This window comes from Buteo buteo, chromosome Z (genome assembly GCF_964188355.1).
Source record: "Buteo buteo chromosome Z, bButBut1.hap1.1, whole genome shotgun sequence".
Taxonomy (NCBI): domain Eukaryota; kingdom Metazoa; phylum Chordata; class Aves; order Accipitriformes; family Accipitridae; genus Buteo; species Buteo buteo.
In genome coordinates this window covers 51,721,948-51,739,442 of record NC_134204.1, presented here as the reverse complement: position 1 = coordinate 51,739,442, position 17,495 = coordinate 51,721,948, and the positions used below count along the sequence as shown (strand labels likewise).

General features: G+C 52.2%; 1 protein-coding gene across 1 annotated transcript in view; it reads left to right on the top strand.

The window, feature by feature from the left end:
• The window catches only part of LOC142027048 (maestro heat-like repeat-containing protein family member 2B), a 68,238-nt gene extending 61,745 nt beyond the window's left edge, over positions 1 to 6,493 (top strand). The window contains exons 23-34 of the mRNA XM_075020634.1: positions 86 to 221; positions 327 to 422; positions 880 to 984; positions 1,210 to 1,333; positions 2,279 to 2,385; positions 2,831 to 2,983; positions 4,093 to 4,238; positions 4,485 to 4,647; positions 4,942 to 5,135; positions 5,750 to 5,887; positions 6,086 to 6,197; positions 6,372 to 6,493. Of these exons, the coding sequence (XP_074876735.1) occupies positions 86 to 221; positions 327 to 422; positions 880 to 984; positions 1,210 to 1,333; positions 2,279 to 2,385; positions 2,831 to 2,983; positions 4,093 to 4,238; positions 4,485 to 4,647; positions 4,942 to 5,135; positions 5,750 to 5,887; positions 6,086 to 6,197; positions 6,372 to 6,410 (1,513 nt within the window). The 3' untranslated portion in view covers positions 6,411 to 6,493. The remainder of the gene's footprint in view (positions 1 to 85; positions 222 to 326; positions 423 to 879; positions 985 to 1,209; positions 1,334 to 2,278; positions 2,386 to 2,830; positions 2,984 to 4,092; positions 4,239 to 4,484; positions 4,648 to 4,941; positions 5,136 to 5,749; positions 5,888 to 6,085; positions 6,198 to 6,371) is intronic.
• Positions 6,494 to 17,495: the final 11,002 nt, after the last annotated feature.

The window sequence follows — 17,495 nt, the reverse complement described above, 5'->3', positions numbered from 1 at the left end:
GGAGGGACTCAGTTGTGGTTTAAACCACCCTGGAGAGGGCTAGTAAATCCCCTTTCTGTTTTGTCTCCCTTTTTCCTCTGGCCAGCAAGCTGAGGCCGCCTCTGAGCAGGAAGGAAAATCGCAACCTGCTGGCAGTGTGCTGCCAGAGTGTTTTGTCCCATCCTTCTGAGGAGCGGATGAAAAGGGGAAGGAAGAGTGTGAGGGCAGCTGTGAACATGGAGGTACCCACCGGCCAGTGCCTGCCCACCTCTGGGTCAGGATCCCACCTCAGCATGCCCTGGCAGCCCCCATGATGCATAGCCTCAGCTCTCCTTTGCTGCTTTTAGCTTCTGCACAGGAGAGCCATGGAAGATCTGGGCCACCTCATAGAAACCCTTCTGGAGGCCGAGGCGACCTCTGCCTGCTTTCGCAACGTGGTCCACGTGAGTAGCCACGGGGCAACAGGGAAAGCGTTGCCAGGGCAGAGAATCGAGACCTTAGTGGGTGATAGGAGGTGGATACCTTTCCTCCAGACAAATGGGGCTTTGGCTCCTTGCTCTGGGGCTGTGCATCTGGCCGGGGCTGGGAGTCAGGAGCGCCCGGCCACTGCAGCCTCAGGACAGGCAGCAAAGTGGGCCCTGGTGGAGGGAAAGCCAAGAGCCAGCCCTGAGCTGGGCGAGAGCAGCCCTGGGGGGAAGGCCGGAGCAGGGAGACGCCAGCAGGGAAGCAAGACCTGATGCAGGGCAGAGGCGGCTGCAGAGCGCAAGGCGGTGAAGGCTGCAGGGCCAGTGCTTGGTGGGGCGGGGGATGCGCCAGGAAGGGGCCAGAGAAGAAGGGAGAGGGAGAGGGATCTCGGGGAGAGAAAGATTCCTGTTGCGAGAGAGATGCCCCCTGCCCCAGGTCCTGAAGGGCTGGCTCACCTCAGCCAAAGAATGGGAGCGGGAGAGAGCCCTGCGGGTTTGCACCCACGTGCTGGGCGCTTGCAAGGAGCGATGTGAGCTCATGGTGAGTAGGGACCCTCTGCATGCCCTGATGTCCCATTCCCACCATTCGTGGCCCTGGAAAGGAGCCCTGCCCGGCTGGGTGCTGGCTTTCGGGGCCCCTGGGATTACGGGGCAGCCCTTCTGCCTGCCCTTCTGCCTGGTTGCTGCCCAGGGAGCAGGCTGGGCAGTAGAGGCGAGCAGGCGCTGGGGCTGCCTGCAACCTTTTTCCTGCTGCTGTCCCCTGCAGAGAGGATGTCCCTCCAAGCAGTTCGGCTCCCTGGTGGGACTGCTGGGGTCTCTGACCAGCAACTGCCTGGCCACGTGCCGCCAGAGGGCATGGGTCTGCCTTGGCTACCTTCTCCAAATGCAAGGTGAGGAGAGCAGGCGCTTCCCAGCCTTGCTCAGCCCGATCCTCCCTCCCTCCCTTCCTGGCCTGGTGCCACCGGGGTCCCGTGGAGGGAAGGGGGAGGCAACATGCTTGGCTGGTTTTGTGCCCCCACCCTGTTAGCCCTCTGCCTCCCTGCCCATCTCAGGAAGGATCCCTGAGAGAGTGTTGCTGAGTCCCACCTCCCCAGGGTGTGCGTGAGGTTGGGTGGTCAGGGCCATCCCTCACTGCTGTCTGAGGGCAGGACATCGTCACCAATGCTGGGGACTGTCCCCCTCCACGTCTGTCCCTCTCCACGGTCCAGGAGAGACAGAGGGTGGTCAGAAAACTCGCTCGGATGAGGTCCCCGACGTTTCAGAGGGTGCCTTCCCCCTTGCTCCCTGCCTTCAGCCTGGAGAGACAGGCAGCTACCCAGGCAGTCTCCAAAGTCATCCCTGGCAGGGAAGAAATCTCCTGTGGAGCACAAGAGAGGAAAGCAATTTGCTGCCCAGAGCAAACTGGGCAGGGAGGAGGGATCTGAGCTGCAGGCCCAGAGCGTGCTGCAAAGGGTTGTGTTTGCACCCTTTCCTCTTCAGGCAGCAGGGTCTGCCTGTGCTGAGGAAGTCACAGGGAGGTTTCCTGCCTCCCAGAGACGATGGTGGCCTGTGTGTGGGAATAGGGGACGCAGCTGCTAGGAGCAGAGGCTGCTGAAACCCTGAAGCCCCAGCAAATGGTTCAAGGAGGAAGAGGGCTCTTTGCAGCCCGGGATTTGTCAGCCATTTATCGGGCTCAGGAAATCCCGCTGCCCCAAGTTCAGGAGGGCCCTGGCTTTCCCTGTGGCCTTCCCTGCGGCCTTCCCTGCCACCACAGGGATTCTCCTTTACTGGTATCTGGGGCCAGAGGTTGGCTTTCTGTAGACGTGACTCCTCTTCTCTCCTGCTGTTTGTTCCAGCCAAGAGCATGAAGGTGCCGCAGGCAGATGAGATCCGGTGCCTTTGTGAGGAGCTGAACAGCCCGGACGCCGAGACTTTCGCGGAGACCTGTACCCAAATAACGAAGGTAAGTGGCCCCAAAAGAGTGGGGTGGGGGCCCAGCTCCTGGGCTCCTGCACGTCTCGCTGCTCCCCTCCAGAGTCTCTGTCTCCAGAGCGGGCTGTCCAGGACAGCTGTTGTTAGCAAGTAGCAGGAGGCTTTGAGGCAAGACCGTCCTTTAGGCACCCTGGAGCAGACACCATGATGTGTGCGTTTGCACACACGTGTGTGTGCGTGAGTGCTCTTGTCAGAATACCAATTTGGTGTATAAGCAAACAACAAGGGGGTAGACACTTCCAAATCGGTTAGCTGCACCAGATGTAAAGAGCACTGTAGGCACAGCAGGAGGGTCAAGAGACCGGCCCCTCCATGACTGCTGAACTAACAGTCCCGTCGAGTTGTCTTTCCTTTCCTTTCGGAATCGCTGGGGCAGAGCTGTGATGCGGGCTCTCCTGTTCCTGACTTCTCTCCAGGCTGTTTGCAGATGCATCCCTGCAGCACAGGCTGTGGACTTTCTGACCGCCATCCTGGACAGCTTGCTGCATGTCAAGCCCCGACGTGCAAGAGCAGTGAGAAAGTGGGTGTTCATCTTCCTGGTGGAATGCAGAAAGGAGATAGTCCAGGAGGTAAAGGAGAGCTTTTTTTCCATTAGACTTTGTCTTTTCTCCTGTTGGCTGTTGCACTACACCCTGTGCAGTTGGCGTGGGCTCAAGAAACGCCGCCTGTGTGCCGAGCCAAGGGGCTACTGATGGTCCGGGTCGTGCATTAGCACCCGCTGCTGGTGCCTGCTCCAGCTGGTGACAAGGCTATGGGCACTTCTTGTCCAAAGTCTGCCATTGGTCCGGGTCCTTCCCATGAGTGAGGCACTGGGAGGCACCAGCCTTGCCATTCCTCCCCTTCCTCTGGGGTCACTGTCAGTCCTCCCTGCCCTGGGACCCACCTCACCCTTCTCTTTCTTCACTGGTCCCCAATCCCATCTACTCTGAGCTTTGCTGGGCATGCTAGGTTTTCCACAGGTTGCATAGTTGTTCATTGCTCTCATTGCTTTCCCCGATTGTGGTGTTACCCAGCCTGTGAGGTGCCTGCCCTTTAGCCACTAGTTGCTGCCCATCTGTAGCCTGGGAGCCTCTGGCCTCGTGCTGTGCCTGCCCTTTCAAGGCTCCTGTTCTCCTCCGCTCACGCTCTGCTGCGCTCCACTTGGGCTCTAGGGCCACCAGTGGCTCAAGCAGTGCAGACTAACTCAGTCTCAGGAGGGCAGAGGCAAGGAAAAGCGTCCCTGGAGAACGGGGTTCCTCTGGAAGGAGACACGTGCCCTTGCAGGGGCCCTGCAAGGCATCTGCGGGATCTCAAAGAGCGTGTTTGGTCATGGTCTTGCATAGCTACGGACACATGGGGAGAGCTAGCCAAGCGTTGAGCATGAAATGGGTCCGTGTCCTCTGTGTGCACACAGGGCATGCAGCTGCTCATAGGGTTGGGCCCAGGCACGTGCAGCGACCGAGGCTGTGCGTGTGAGCGTGTGCATGCGTGTGCGTGTGTGCATGCAGGTGCACGATTGCCAAGAGCACACTGGGCTCCAGATGTGAGCCAGGGTCAGGCAGGGTGGAAGGCATGAGGTTTTGAGGGGGATCTGGACTCTGTGTCAAGGGAGCAGGCATCGCTCATGTGCCGAATGACTGTGTCTGGGCCCCACAGGAGGGGGTAAAGGAGCCCTTCTTTCTCCTCTTCTTCCATTCAGGTGCCAAAAATCCTGAACACCCTTTACAGCTACATGCAGCACAGCACCCACAGGCCCTTCCTGCTCCGTGCAGTGTTTCTCCTCACCCACGTTCACCAGGAGCCTGTAATCAGCAGTCTCCTCCAGAAGAGTCTGCTCATGGACAGGTACGGGCACTACCCACCTCCGCACTGTAGTCAAACAGGGACCCTGCAGCTTCCTTGCCCTGGCAGGGTCCGGCTGAGAAGCAGGTCTTTTTTTTCTGCCCGAGCAGTCTGGAGTGTTACAAGACTGCGTGCTTGTGTCTCTGCTGTGAGTGGGGCTTTGTAAGCCCCATTGCAGATGAGGAGGTTTGAGGGCACCGCAGGACCGCAAGGATACAGGCTCAGGGGTGAACATCTCTTCCCTTGCAGTGACACGGTGGAGCTGTGGAGGAGCCTGGGGAGAAGCATCCTTGGGATTCGGATCCTGAGGTGCTTAGTGGAGAAACTAAACAGAGCAGGAAACAACTGCCTGGGGACGGACTCCTCCACTTGTGAGCGGCACAACTGTCAGACTGCTCGGGAGACTCTGACGGTACGTTCAAAGGCAGATGCATTTCTGCAGCTTGCCATCTGCTTGCTCACTCACACTTGGGCGCAAGGGAGTCAGGTGCCCTTTGCGGGTGCCCACGGAGATTCACAGGGCGCTGTGCTGGGCCGGCCTCAAGGAGTGTGGGGAGCCAGGCCAGTTTGGTACTCCTGAGCCACAAGGCTGTCGCAGGAGTGACAACTGCGGACAGTGACCCCCCACCCCGGGCAGGCGGGGGAACCAGGCTGGTGGGAAAAGGCCTTCCCTGAACAGGTGGTTCTTGGTCATGTTTCTCTGCAGATCACCCGTGCCATCTCCGAGGTGGTGCTTGCCCTGAGGAGCACGGAGGAGCTCAGGGAACTGCTTCCCCACCTCCTTCCCAGCCTCCTCAGGTGGGCCAGTGAAATGCTGGGTGCGGAGAGGCAGCTTTTGCTCATGAGCAGCTGGAGACAACTGTTCCTCGAGTGCCAAATGCATGTGGAGAAGCCGTGCAGGTAAGGAGCCGAAGGGGCAGATGGAGGGGCTCGCTTCAGTTCCCCGTGCCAAGGCATGTGCCTTTGTGGGGCTGAGGGAGGGCTTCGCCTGCCCCACTTCCTAGATGTGGAAAGCGGTCGTCATGGTTGGTTTTAATTCTCTTCCTTCATGGAGAAACTCCAGCTCCCAGGCAGGAAGGTCTTACGCAGCTCATACTGCGGACGGCCGACCTCTTGCCTCCTGCATACCCTTGCGTGCACAATAGCATTGCACTCCCTCAACGGACCCCCGCTGGAGCAGTGACTCTTGCGGGCGCTGGCGTCATTCTTGGCCAAAGGCTGGTGGGAAGAGGTATGAGGTGTTGGCCTTGGTTGACACCTAGCGTGGAGTCAGTCTAGAGGCGTGGGTTTTCTTCTGCTTCGGTGGGTCTGGGGCATGAAGAAAATGCCAGTGTCGTTAGCTGCAGTCTGGAAGGCTGTGAAGCATCATTCCAGGGGTAATTAGCTCTGCTGCAGATCAGTATTCCCCTAACCTGCTGCAATTTGAGAGTTCTTGGGGTTTCTGGTGGTGGTGCTATTTGGACTTGTTTTGTTTGATTGGGTTTGTTTATTTTGCATTTTGTTTCTTTTGCCAGGATTTTCCTTTCAGCTATAGAGTTGGTGCTGGGCAAATGCATGGCGCAGAAATGGACGCGGCTGCTCGTGAATCAGGGAGTGTGGGCTCGCCTGGAAGACCCCCTGGCTCACCCTGAGGGGGTGCGTCTCCTGAGCAGGTAAGAGCCCCAGGGATGCATCTGGCCAACTCCTGCAGGGCTGTGCCCAGGGAAATGGCCGCTGGGACCCTCCCGGCGTGCCCGGGAAGCCGTTGGGAGCTGAAGAATAGTGTCTGCATCGGCGCAAGTGAATTTTGGAGGCCCGGCCTGTGGCCTTCCTGGGTAACTGTGTGTCCCTCGCTTGTGACCCCTGCGCAGCGTCCTGCTCCACGCTGGGCTCGTCTCGCCCTGTCTGGTGAAGAACCTCTTGCCGTGGCTGGATTCCTGCTCAGTTAAACTGCGGGTGACAGCTACAGCTTGCTTTGCTGAGGTAAGGCAGCAGATGGGGAAGGAAGGGGTCAGAGGGCTTTTACTGAGATCCTGCTGCTTGGGATGTCTTTTTTTGTGGGAAGATCGCTGGTGAACGGGTCCCTGGAGCAGGGTGGCCAGGGGAGCACCTGGCCGGGACCAGGTCCCCACGGTACTGCCTGTGTTGTTGTTCCAGATCTCTCGGGACCGCAGGACGACAGGGACCTCTGAGTGAGGCAGGCACTAGAGGAATCCCTCCGCAATACCTGGCCCCAGCCAGCACCACGGAGTTAATTAAAGTTCATCAAAAGACACCGAAAGTAGGGGAGTGTATCTGTTCTTTCCCTAATAGCACCCCGGCGGTTGGTGAGACAACGTGTGGGTGACACTGAGGCTGGGGGCTGCCAGCTGTGGGGCCCCTCTCAGATCTTCCCGGGCTGGGGACAATGGAGTCATGCCGGGACAGACCCCAGAGCAGGGGTCTCCCCGTGGGGTCCTGGGGCCTTGCCGTGCCCTCCCACTGCCCATGGGGATCCCCTCGCCACCCCTCCCACAGTGGCATGACCACCTCCAGCACCAGCCCACGCTGGTGCAGGGAACAGCCCAGGAGAGCCCCGAACGTATCGCCAGAGCAGGCTTCACCCTCCCAGTGTCCCATCACGCTGGGACCCCCCACGGCACTGCCCAGTGACACACTGGGGGGAGTAGGGGGCACTGGGGGGAACCGAGGGGGTCACAGGAGGTTACAGGTGTGTGGGCAGGGGGCGGAAGGGGGGCACTGGGGGACGAGTGGGGAATGGTGGGGGGACCTTAAAGGGTCAGCAATGGCACAGGGGCCGAGCAGAGGGACGGAGAGTAGCATCTGGCTGGCCCATCGGACCCCTGCCCGTTAACCCAGGCCCCACTGGTGCTGTTCCTCACCCCCAGCAAGCCTCTGCACATCTGCAGGGGGCAGGGGCAGCTCCACACAGGGAGGCCACCAGCAGAGATGTGGTTTTGTCCCTTGGGCTGCTGTGCACGCTGGCCCAGCTGTGAGCCCACGTGAGCCTCAGCCCCCTGTCCTGGGGGTCCCACCACACACGTGATCCAAATGGAACGCTCTGCAAAGTTTGCTCAAACGAAGCACGTGCTTCCGCCTTGCACAGTCCTTCCTAAAGGTGCTCCTTGGTAAAGGTGAGGATGTAAGCGGGAATGGAGCCCCTTTCTGGGTTGAACAGCAGGCTGCGGGGGGGTCCTGCTGTGGTGGGGGCACCGGCAAGGGCCAAGCTGGCCAGTCTTCCTTTGTCCCGGTCTTCAGAGGTGGCAACCTCCTGCATGCTCTGGGCTGGCACAGCCTTGCCCATGAGCCAGAGGAAGTTTCCCTCTCCCCGAGTCCAGAGTCCTGCCCCATACATGGCACCCTGGGGCAAAGGGCAGAGGAACCAAGAGGTTCCCCTCCTTCGCAGGGTCCCCAGCGTCATCTGTAGCATCACGCCTATCCTTTGTAGTGCCCAGAGCCTCATGTTTTGGGCCGAAATCCTCGGTTTTAGGGTCCAAACCCGCCTTTGATGACCCCCAGCCTTTCCTCGGGAGTTCCAAGAAGAGTTCCCTGCCAAGCCAAGCTGGTCTTCGGCCCCGCTTGCTTGCCTTGCGACACGATGGGATGGCCTGCTCCTGTGCTTTTGAACGGTGGCTCTTCAAGACTGACCAGCAGTCCTGACCCCTGAGCCCTCAAAAGCGGATTCCCCGGGGACCCTGCTAAGGATTCTTGGGCAGCCCTGCCCTGCTGCTTGGGAGTGGGAGGCTGGGAGAGCGCGAGGGACGCGTCGCCTGCTGCAGCACTTGGGTGAAATGACATCGCGGCGCACCCCGAGAAACCCTCCTCCCCTTTGGCTTTCCCGCACTGCCCAGACAGCGTTGGAAAGCATTCCCTGCAGTGGGCTGCTCTTTGGTCACGAAAAACACACGCGTCCTGGAGAACATCATGGTGTTTATTGTAAGCAAGAAGAGGCGGATGCTGAGGGGCTGCCGCTACAGCCTGCGGTTGCATCGGCACGGAGGAGCCGGGCGCTCGCCTGCAGTCGGCAGGCTTGGCTGCTGAGAAGCTCTGGGTGCAGGAGCCTGCTGGGAGGTGGTGTTGGAGGGCCCCTGCCTCTGTGCGCTGTCAGTCCCCGCAGGCCTGCTTCTGCCAGCCGAGGGCCGGTTGGTGGTGGGCCGCGGGCGCAGGTTGTAGTGCCGCTGCAGGGCCTGGCCGCGGGCCCTCTCCATCGCCATTGTCCTGCGCAGGCAGGCGGGCAAGCCGACCACATACTCCTCGTAGTCATCGTCCCCCCGCACGGAGTGCAGCAGCTGGTCCAGAGGCTGCCTGCAGAGCGGGCACTCAGCTACCCTCCTGGCCCACCGCAGGATGCAGGTGAAGCAGAAGGAGTGGAGGCAGAAGGCCACGTAAGCTGGCTTCTTCATGTCTCCCAGGCAGATGGGGCACCGGGAGACTGCCGGTTCCTCCGCCGGCGCTGCCTGGGGCGGCTGGCTCGTGCCATGCTGCTCTCCGCCATGGAGCCGCTCCCTCTCACCGGCGCTGCAGCAGCTGGTGTCGCGCTAGAAGAGAGAGAGAGGGCAGGGTCACTGTCTGGCCCGGGGAAGGGGTGGAAGAAGTGCCCAGGTCCCTCAAGAAGGAAACCCTCCCAGCTCCCCAGGGTGAGGCGTCCCCCACCAGCTCACCTCTGCAAGTGTAGCTCCTGGGTGCCCCGGCTGCCTGGAGCTGGCAGGGCTGGGGAAAATCCTTCGACGGCTCTGGGCTCGGGCACTGAGAGCTGCAAGGAGCCTTTGATGAGCCCCAGCCTTTCCTCAGGGCCCACAGCTCCATCCTGAGGCTCTCAGCCCTAAAGGTGGAGTTCGTTGCCTGGCAACCTCCACCCAGCAGTCCCTGGGGAGTCAGTGGACCCAGGACAGCCAATCGCATTTGAGGAGGCGGGGTCAAGGCATGTGATCGATAGGTGACCCACCAGTCAAGGTTCGAGGCCTGCAGGAAAGGTGGCAAGAGTGGGACTAGCTGGGCCCCCTGCCGGGGGTGTGTGGGTGGGTGTTGGTTGGAGGCGGGGCATGCCAGCTCCACCAATCACAGCTGGCAAGAGCAAAGCTCAGATGACTGATGAGCCGCCTGACCCATCACTGGATGGGAGGAATCTCATGCAGCCAATCGGAGGAAACATCCCCTCAGGGGAGGGCGGGCAGCACACCGCAGCAGGCGGCCAATCACAGAGAGCATCACCTCAGGTGCACCTGGGCAGCCTGACCCCTGGGGCCAGTCAGAGGCAGCCCTGAGGGAATGGCGGGCCCCAAACCAGGGCACAGTGACAGCTGAGGGGACCAATCCAAGGCAGCACCGCCTCCAGGGAGGAGACTGACAGCCCTCCCCCCCTGTGCTGACCCATGTGAGAAGAAGGTGGGCTCCGCCGGCGACCAGGCCAGTGCTGGGGCCAGGAGTTTCCTTTAGGCACCTGCAATGCCGAGGGCGCCGGCAGTCCTGGGAGCTGAGCGTGCCAGGTGCAGGGCAAGCGTCTGAGCTGGGCGTTCTCCAGCGGCAGGCATTGGTACGAGGGGGGCTCGGAGGGAACCCGTCTTGCCCTACCGCTGCAGGGGGTCGGGTCCGGGCAGGCGTGAGCCCTGGCCCCCTGCACGTCGGGCTTTGCAGTGCCCTCAAATGGCCTGAGCCTCCTCCCAGCCCCACAGAGCTGCTCAGACCTGCTGCTAACTCCTGTTTCCCCGCCGCTGACTTGCTGCTCGCAGGGATCGTGCGCGTTGCTTCAGCTGCATGTCCTGAAAGAAAGCAGAGGACCGAGAAGCCAGAGAGACGGGGAGAGAGGTCGCTGCAGAGTGGAGTCCCTGGAGATAAATGTCTTTGGGGGAGGCTTCTCACGTCAGGCCAGGCCAGGCAAACAGATGAAACTGTGGAATGGGAAGGCTCCTGTACGCAATAGCTCAAAGGGGCTGAGCTCTGCCTGCTAGCTTGTTTTATTAGCTGGGACAACATCAACAGCAACCGCGGCAGCTGCTGAAGACAGGCTATTTAGAGAGCATACTCTCCTCTGAGCAAATACAAGGCTAACTCTTGACACCCTGGTTCCCCCAGCAGCCCCCTCCTGCCCCACTGGTGGGAGAGGAGCAAGCTGTGGGCCAGGTGAGGGGCTGGTGGGAAGCTTGTGACGCTGGTTAGGAGGTGAGGACCAGCTCCCACAGGGGCACAGTGCCCCCAGGAGCCCCAGGCCAGCACGGCCCTACTCCTATGGCCGTGGTCCCCCAGGGCATGGCCAGGCTGCACTGTCCCACTGTGCCAGATGGCTGAACACCTGCCTGCCCACGGGAAGCGGTGAATGAATTCCTTGTTTTGCTTTGCTTGTGCACCTGGCTTTTGTTTTACCTCTTAAACTGTCTTTATCTCAACCCATGAGTTGTCTGTATTTTTAAAATACAGGAACTGTTTCCTTGTAGAAGTTTGCTGAACTGATTTAGTGACTGATATTTCATGCACATACTTTTACTCACACAATCATCATATATTGTAAATCAAAAAAGTTTTTTTTCATATTGCTTTGAAATTTTTTTGCTTCTTGAATGCAATGTAAAATGATGAAACACACAATCTAACTTTTCCCTTAGAAAATTCCCTATGCATTTAGAATATTTGCTTGGTTGGTTGGTTTGTTGTTTTTTCCCCTCAAAATTCTAGATTGTCTGGACAAGACACTTTATATAAATTGGTTGATATTTTTGCTGAAGCTACAATTATTTTGGAAAAACACCTGCTATCAAGAGCTATCTGCTCTTTGCACCACTTATTCCAGCTACATATGGCAGGAAATCAGCAGGTAAAAGATAATGTTTTCAAAACTGTAATGGAATTTTCAGCAAGTAATTCAGAAAGCAAGCAGACAAGCAGCTTCTTCTAAAGGCTTTTCTAATAAAAGGTATAAAATAAAATGGTGTAATGGTAACTTGATCTTGAAGATATTGCGTGATGGTTTGAATGATAATGAAATGCTGCCAGAAACCATCAGACTGCAACCACAGTATTGTTTCACAAGGTGGCACAATTACTCTTCATATTGTGCATCTGTCTTTTTCCTCAACCACCAAGGAAGTGGTTAACATCTAATCAGCCTCCCAGTGTAGCTGTAAAAGAGCCTACCTGTATTCAAACACAGCAAGCGTAAGCAAGGTCTGAGGCATAAGCAAGTCTTCAGGCCCAGTCCAAGGCTTGTTGAAATCAATGGGCAGCTTTGCAGTATCTTTGATGGGAATTTAATAGTTTATCCACAGTGTGTTTAAACTCTCCTGCCCGGCTTTCTAACCCTGTGCATGATTAGCTACAGCAGACAACATACTAAACTTCTCAGGAAAAATAAGCTCATAATGCTTAGTTCTCGTCTGGCTTGTTAGAAATCTTAGTATGATTACTAATAAACTCAGCTAGAAAGAAGAACTAAAAGCTGAATTGACACATCCATAATCCTACCAAATTCAATAAGACTGCTTCCAAGTAAATTCAAAACACTTATGTACTGGAGAATTGGGTTCTAATTAGAATTCTTGATATTTTGCTCTTTTAATTTCAATACAGTTTTTTATATTCTTAATTCAAACTTTGGAAATTCATCTCTAGGATCAGGAAGGAAAAGTAACATAATATAGAAATCAAATCTATTTTTTTCTAGATTTATGTAACAATTGCAAAACAATGTTATTGCAATATTTAATGAAAAGAGTCTTTTAAGCATCATTATTTGTCCTTCATCTGGATATTTCAAGTTGCAGACTAGAAGGACATTTCATTAGGTGACTTCAATGCCAAGTCTGAGGAAAAATAGTATTTGAGTAAAATTCCTAGCAAATTTGGAAAACAAGTTCAGTTTGTAATCAACTTGTTCATATCCTTGTCCTGGTTTCAGCTGGGATAGAGTTAACTGTCTTCCTAGTAGCTGGTGCAGTGCTATGTTTGGAGTTCAGTATGTGAAGATAACACTGATGTTTTCAGCTGTTGCTCAGTAGTGTTTAGACTATAGTCAAGGATTTGTCAGCTTCTCATGCCCAGCCAGGGCACCTGACCCAAACTGGCCAACGGTGTATTCCATACCATGGGACATCCCATCTAGTTTAGGAACTGGGAAGGGGGGGGCAGGGATTCGCCGCTCGGGGACTGGCTGGGTGTCGGTCGGCGGGTGGTGAGCAATTGCCCTGCGCATCATTTGTACATTCCAATCCTTTTATTACTACTGTTGTCATTTTATTAGTGTTATCATTATCATTATTAGTTCCTTCTTTTCTGTTCTATTAAACTGTTCTTATCTCAACCCAGGAGTTTTACTTCTTTTCCCGATTTTCTCCCCCATCCCACTGGATGGGGGGGGAGTGAGTGAGCGGCTGCGTGGTGCTTAGTTGCTGGCTGGGGTTAAACCACGACATCCTCTTCAACAATTCTTAGAAAAGGACTGCATAAAAGAAAATGCAGTAGGACACTCACCAAACCAACGTGTCTAGGATCAGAGAGAGCACTTTAAAAGACTTCTGGGCTCACAGTTCTCTCCTTTTAATTTTTCCTTTTAAGATGTCACATCGTTCAGCAACACTAAATGTTGGAGGATGGTGTGTGTCTGTGTTTATCGTCACTTCTGTTTTGGCTGATTTATAGTAGAAGATAACTATTCAGTTCTTCCCCTGGGAGCAACACCTGCTCGCCTCTGTGGCCATCGTGCTGTTTCCCCTCTGGAGTTTTCTTCTAAGTGTTTGTTGTTTGGGATTTTTTTTTGTTTTTAATTTAGTTTAAATTTTTATTTCCTCTGCCAGGTTTTTCTTTTCAAATGGCTTGAACAACCTTCAGAGTTTTTTGGCATCCGCTTCTCCAGCAGTGCCCTCTGCCTTCGCAAAACACCACAACAAAGTATATGCCACGCACCTTCCTCATGTGTGTTGCTTCAGCCTGCAGATTAACCAGTAAGATGTTTGTGTAAAGAGAATAATGGCTATTGCTATTAGAAATTAATCTTGTATTTTACCTTCTTCTGTTTCCCCCCTCAAAAAAGACTTCTTGTGGCCAGGCTGATCAAACCATGGTGTTACATTTGATACTACAACAATTAGTAAAAGTTTTTACAGCAAGAACTTTTTCTGCCTTATGAACATATTTTAAAATTTTAGAAGATAGGACTACATAGGTTCCTTTTCTACTCTAGATACTGTAGGGGAGTTGAGTTAAGCACGAAAGGTTTTTACTTTCAGTCTTAATCTTTCTCCGTACAGTTAGTTCTCAGAGTACATCGAGAACCAAAAGTTTCTGCTGAGGTCTTTAAAAGAGAGATTTTCTGTTGTGCTCCTTGGAGCTACCTCTTTACCAGGATCGATGTACATGGCTTTCTGGCCATCCTAAGCGCATGTGGAGATGCAGCACATTGCTGACTTTCTTTCAAAGGGCAGAAATTACTCCACCTAATCCTTATATCTGCCACTAGAATAGTAGGCAATAACGTATGACAAAAAGTGTTGATACAGGAAACAACACTGCATTCTCTAGTATCAGTAATGTGCAAGAACCTGTAAGAAACAGACTCCTTCTGCCAACAATTCCCCTGGGATGCAAAGGTTCTCAATTCCCCTGAAACGTTCTCTGGATTCCCCTGCTTGGGATTCTTTAAGGTACATTACCCCAAGCCACTGAGGTAAGGCCAAAGCACACTTCTTGGGACGACAGTTGCAGAACACGCTCCAAATTTGGAAACTTCCAGGTTTTGCAGGATTTTGGAAGATCCTTTCTGTCTACAGCCTCTACCAGTGCATGCATACTGTGGCTCTGTAGAGTGCTTCCCTGCTTCCAGATGAGAGTATCTCTGTTGGCACAAGAGCTGCCCATGCAGCCTGCTGTCTCATCCTGTGGCTTCAAAGGAGAAGGTGCTGTGCCTACGGACTGGAAGGGTGCCACAGTGCTCTCCAGCCACGTGCCTGATCTGGTGTCAGGATCAAAGCCTGTGTGGTGTGTCACGAAACATACCTGCATTACGGGTTAGGAGGCATGAGAGTACGATGGACCCGCGATGCTGGGAATGATGCACCTTTCCTAACTTAGCCGAGTATTTCCTATGGAGGTCAGCCCCTGCGGGGAGAAATTATATGCAATCTCCCAAAGCCATTAAAACCACTTGAGACTATGCCTTCCAGACAAGTTCACAGCTATTGCAGCACCTGAAGAGGAAGAGAGTAAATGCTGCTGTCCACTACATAGGACCATTTAATGTATCCCACAGAAGTGGAAGCTGTGTAGGGATGTCTCCTATTCATAAGAAAGAGTGGTTTACTCTCGTTTATTTGTATTCTACGATGAGAGTTAAAACTACTACAAAATAGAGAAAAAATAAACAGTTTGAAAGAGGAGCAAAATGAAATAGGTTAAATAAGATTTACATATAAACTGCCAATGTAAACGTAAGTATCATAATAACTCTTCATAAATAAATGTCGCAAACATTAAATCTGAAAGGATTGTCATAAATATGGATTTCACAGCCTAGCCTATCACATGTATTATTTCAATTTGGCTTTAATCCAAAAATAAATTACACAAGTATGGAGTTGCACGTTTATCTTTCATTAAATTGCAGATCAAGTACATTTGTTTCACAAGTAAAAGATGGGTCTGGTAATAGCTGATGTTGCAAACTCATCTTGAATCTAAAATTCAAGTTACCGCTGGATTTTCAGAACTACATACAATTCTCAAATATATAAAGGTTTTGCTTTCAGTAATGCCTGTTGCACTTCACTGATCTCAGTCTGGAGCAGGACTGAGTACATGGAGCTTCAGAAATGGCTCTGCGGACAGTAGTGAAGGAGCAGGATACTGCGGTTGAATTGCTCTGCGAGGAAATGGTGGTAAGACCATAAGTGTGTGGATGTGACCGAATATACACAAGGAGCTGATCTCTCTTGAAAGAAAGGGCTATATTTATCCAAGATCTGGCTGGGTCCAGTGCCCAGTAAAATCAACAGAAAAGGCTTTAATCATATTCAGTTGGGTGGCTGTGAGGGTTAACAGATTGGACCTATAATTACTTTCCAAAATCAAAGGTATGTAGAAAGGCAAATGGCTATAGAGTCAGATGGTGCAATAACGCCGGCACCGTGTAACAATACCGAGTTCAGCATAAACAGCCTGGTGTTTTAGAACATAAGACCAAAAATAAAGACAATAAAACTATTTCTTAGTTAATGCACCATTAATGCATATGATTACCCAGATGTATCTGTGAATAAATATATGCTTGTAAAAATGTTAAAGGATAGTTGGCAGTTAAAACTACTGCTCTGTAAGTGATGCGTATATGCCTCCACAATAACACTGAATGCCCAAGGGGAATTTTAAGCTTAATATTTCTCAAAGTTTCCTTTACAAGACAACTGAAATTTCTTTGTCTTTTGCAAATGGCCGTGCTAGCTCTGACGTGAGCCACTTTTGTGGGGTGGGCACATTATGGTATATCACTTAGAGCCAAATGCTATAAATTTTTTGTAACCTTTCACACCTAAAAGGGAGCTTTTCACTGCTTCCTGGTGATATGTTAAAGAACAAAAGTGAAAAAGCAGTGAAAAAAGTTTTGTTTTGGCTTCAAAGACTGAGACCCTACTGCAAAATTTTCAGACCTGTCTGACTAGTGATACGACTAGCTCCAGTCCTTTCCATAACTACTATTTCAGTCTTGAGTTCCTCCTTTCTTGCATCAAGCAGATCCATTTGTCACCATTTTTTAAAGGCTTTTTTTGTTTTGCTTTGAAAATGGCATTAATCACCATTGCTCTTTCTTTGCTTCCTAACAGAGCTTGAGTTGATTGTAGTGGCTGCTACAACATATATTGAAGCCATCCGTCAGGCCGCTTTTTGAATTCACACGGTAGGTTACCTAGATCCTCTTAAAAAGAACACAAAATAGATCCCTGAAATTGTTTTCCATCTCTGAAATTCTCTAAACCTTAGTACCTCAAAATCTAGACAAAAACCCTAATTATACATTACAGTTGATTTTGGTCTGCCTTGGGGGAACCATACATCGTATGACTTCCATACCAACACACATACAAACAAAAGTCATATGGAAAGCTGAGACACTCACCAAACCGACAATCCCAAGCAAACAGTCTCTTAACTGGAATGGCACTAAGCTGCTTTATCAACAAATACCCTAACAGCTACTTGATCTTTGGTATGTATATATTTAATCTTACTGTTCCATAAAGCTCTCTTTAGAGCAAAACTTAGCACAGTTAAGGGTCAGGAGTTCTATCTGAAGTAACAGCTCTAATACAACTGGAGAAATTAATTTCTCCTCACAATTGCACTTCAGTTTTCTTTTACAGCTGACATATTGCATGTTTTAGGAACGGGTTACTAATGCAGAAAAGAAATCCTGCTCTTCTAGCAGACCTATTTGTTTATGTAGGATATCTAGGGTTAAGCAAAATAAAGCTGGAACAAAATTCAGTTCACTGAGCTCCTTTTTGACAGTGGAATTAAATGGGATGCTTTCTCTTCCCTGTTTAGCTCTAATCTGCTCCTGGGCTATGTCTGTTTCAGCTGATCAACCTACATTAAAAAAAAGGTTAAAGCATTGTTTCTTGAGACGCCTGATACAAGACACGGGACCAGCAGCATGAAAGACTGTGCCCAAAGATGGTTTCACAACTTACCCTCAGCCTCACTTAAACTGCAGCTAGCTTTAGCCAGTGCTTTTCACCTACAGCTGCTGCGAAGAGATTGTGAACGGTGTTATGGCTGTCTTTTTGTAGATGCCCTTCACACAATCTATAAACTGCAGCTCAAATCTCAGCATCATATTCAGACATCTCAGGAAGCTAGTTGAGTGAAAACATCCAGGAATGCACTTGAGATTTACCTTCCTTTATTTTCTGCCCAGTGTTGAATTTGAAACCTGCTCATAATTCCTGACAATCTATCACTAGTGGCTTTGGACTTGCACCGGAGAAGAAAAAGTAGTAAGGCTACTACTAAGGCATAGGAGAAAAAGTTTGGGAGGAAACAGCTCTGTTCCTCTCTGACACTGCAGATGTGTTGGCCACCCCTTCATTCTGGGGCTTTGTACCTGTTGAAGACAAAATGACTGGGTTTTGTGTGGCCAGAATGACTTTCGAAAAAGTAAAGTGAGAGTGAGTAGTTTGAACTCTAGCTTCTGCTAGTATCATTGTGTAAGAAAGATTGGCCACTTCTTCTAGAGCTAAAAAAGTATTATTTTAGTATTATTTAGGATTACTAAGGTCAAGGGTACCCCTATGTTTCTGCCGT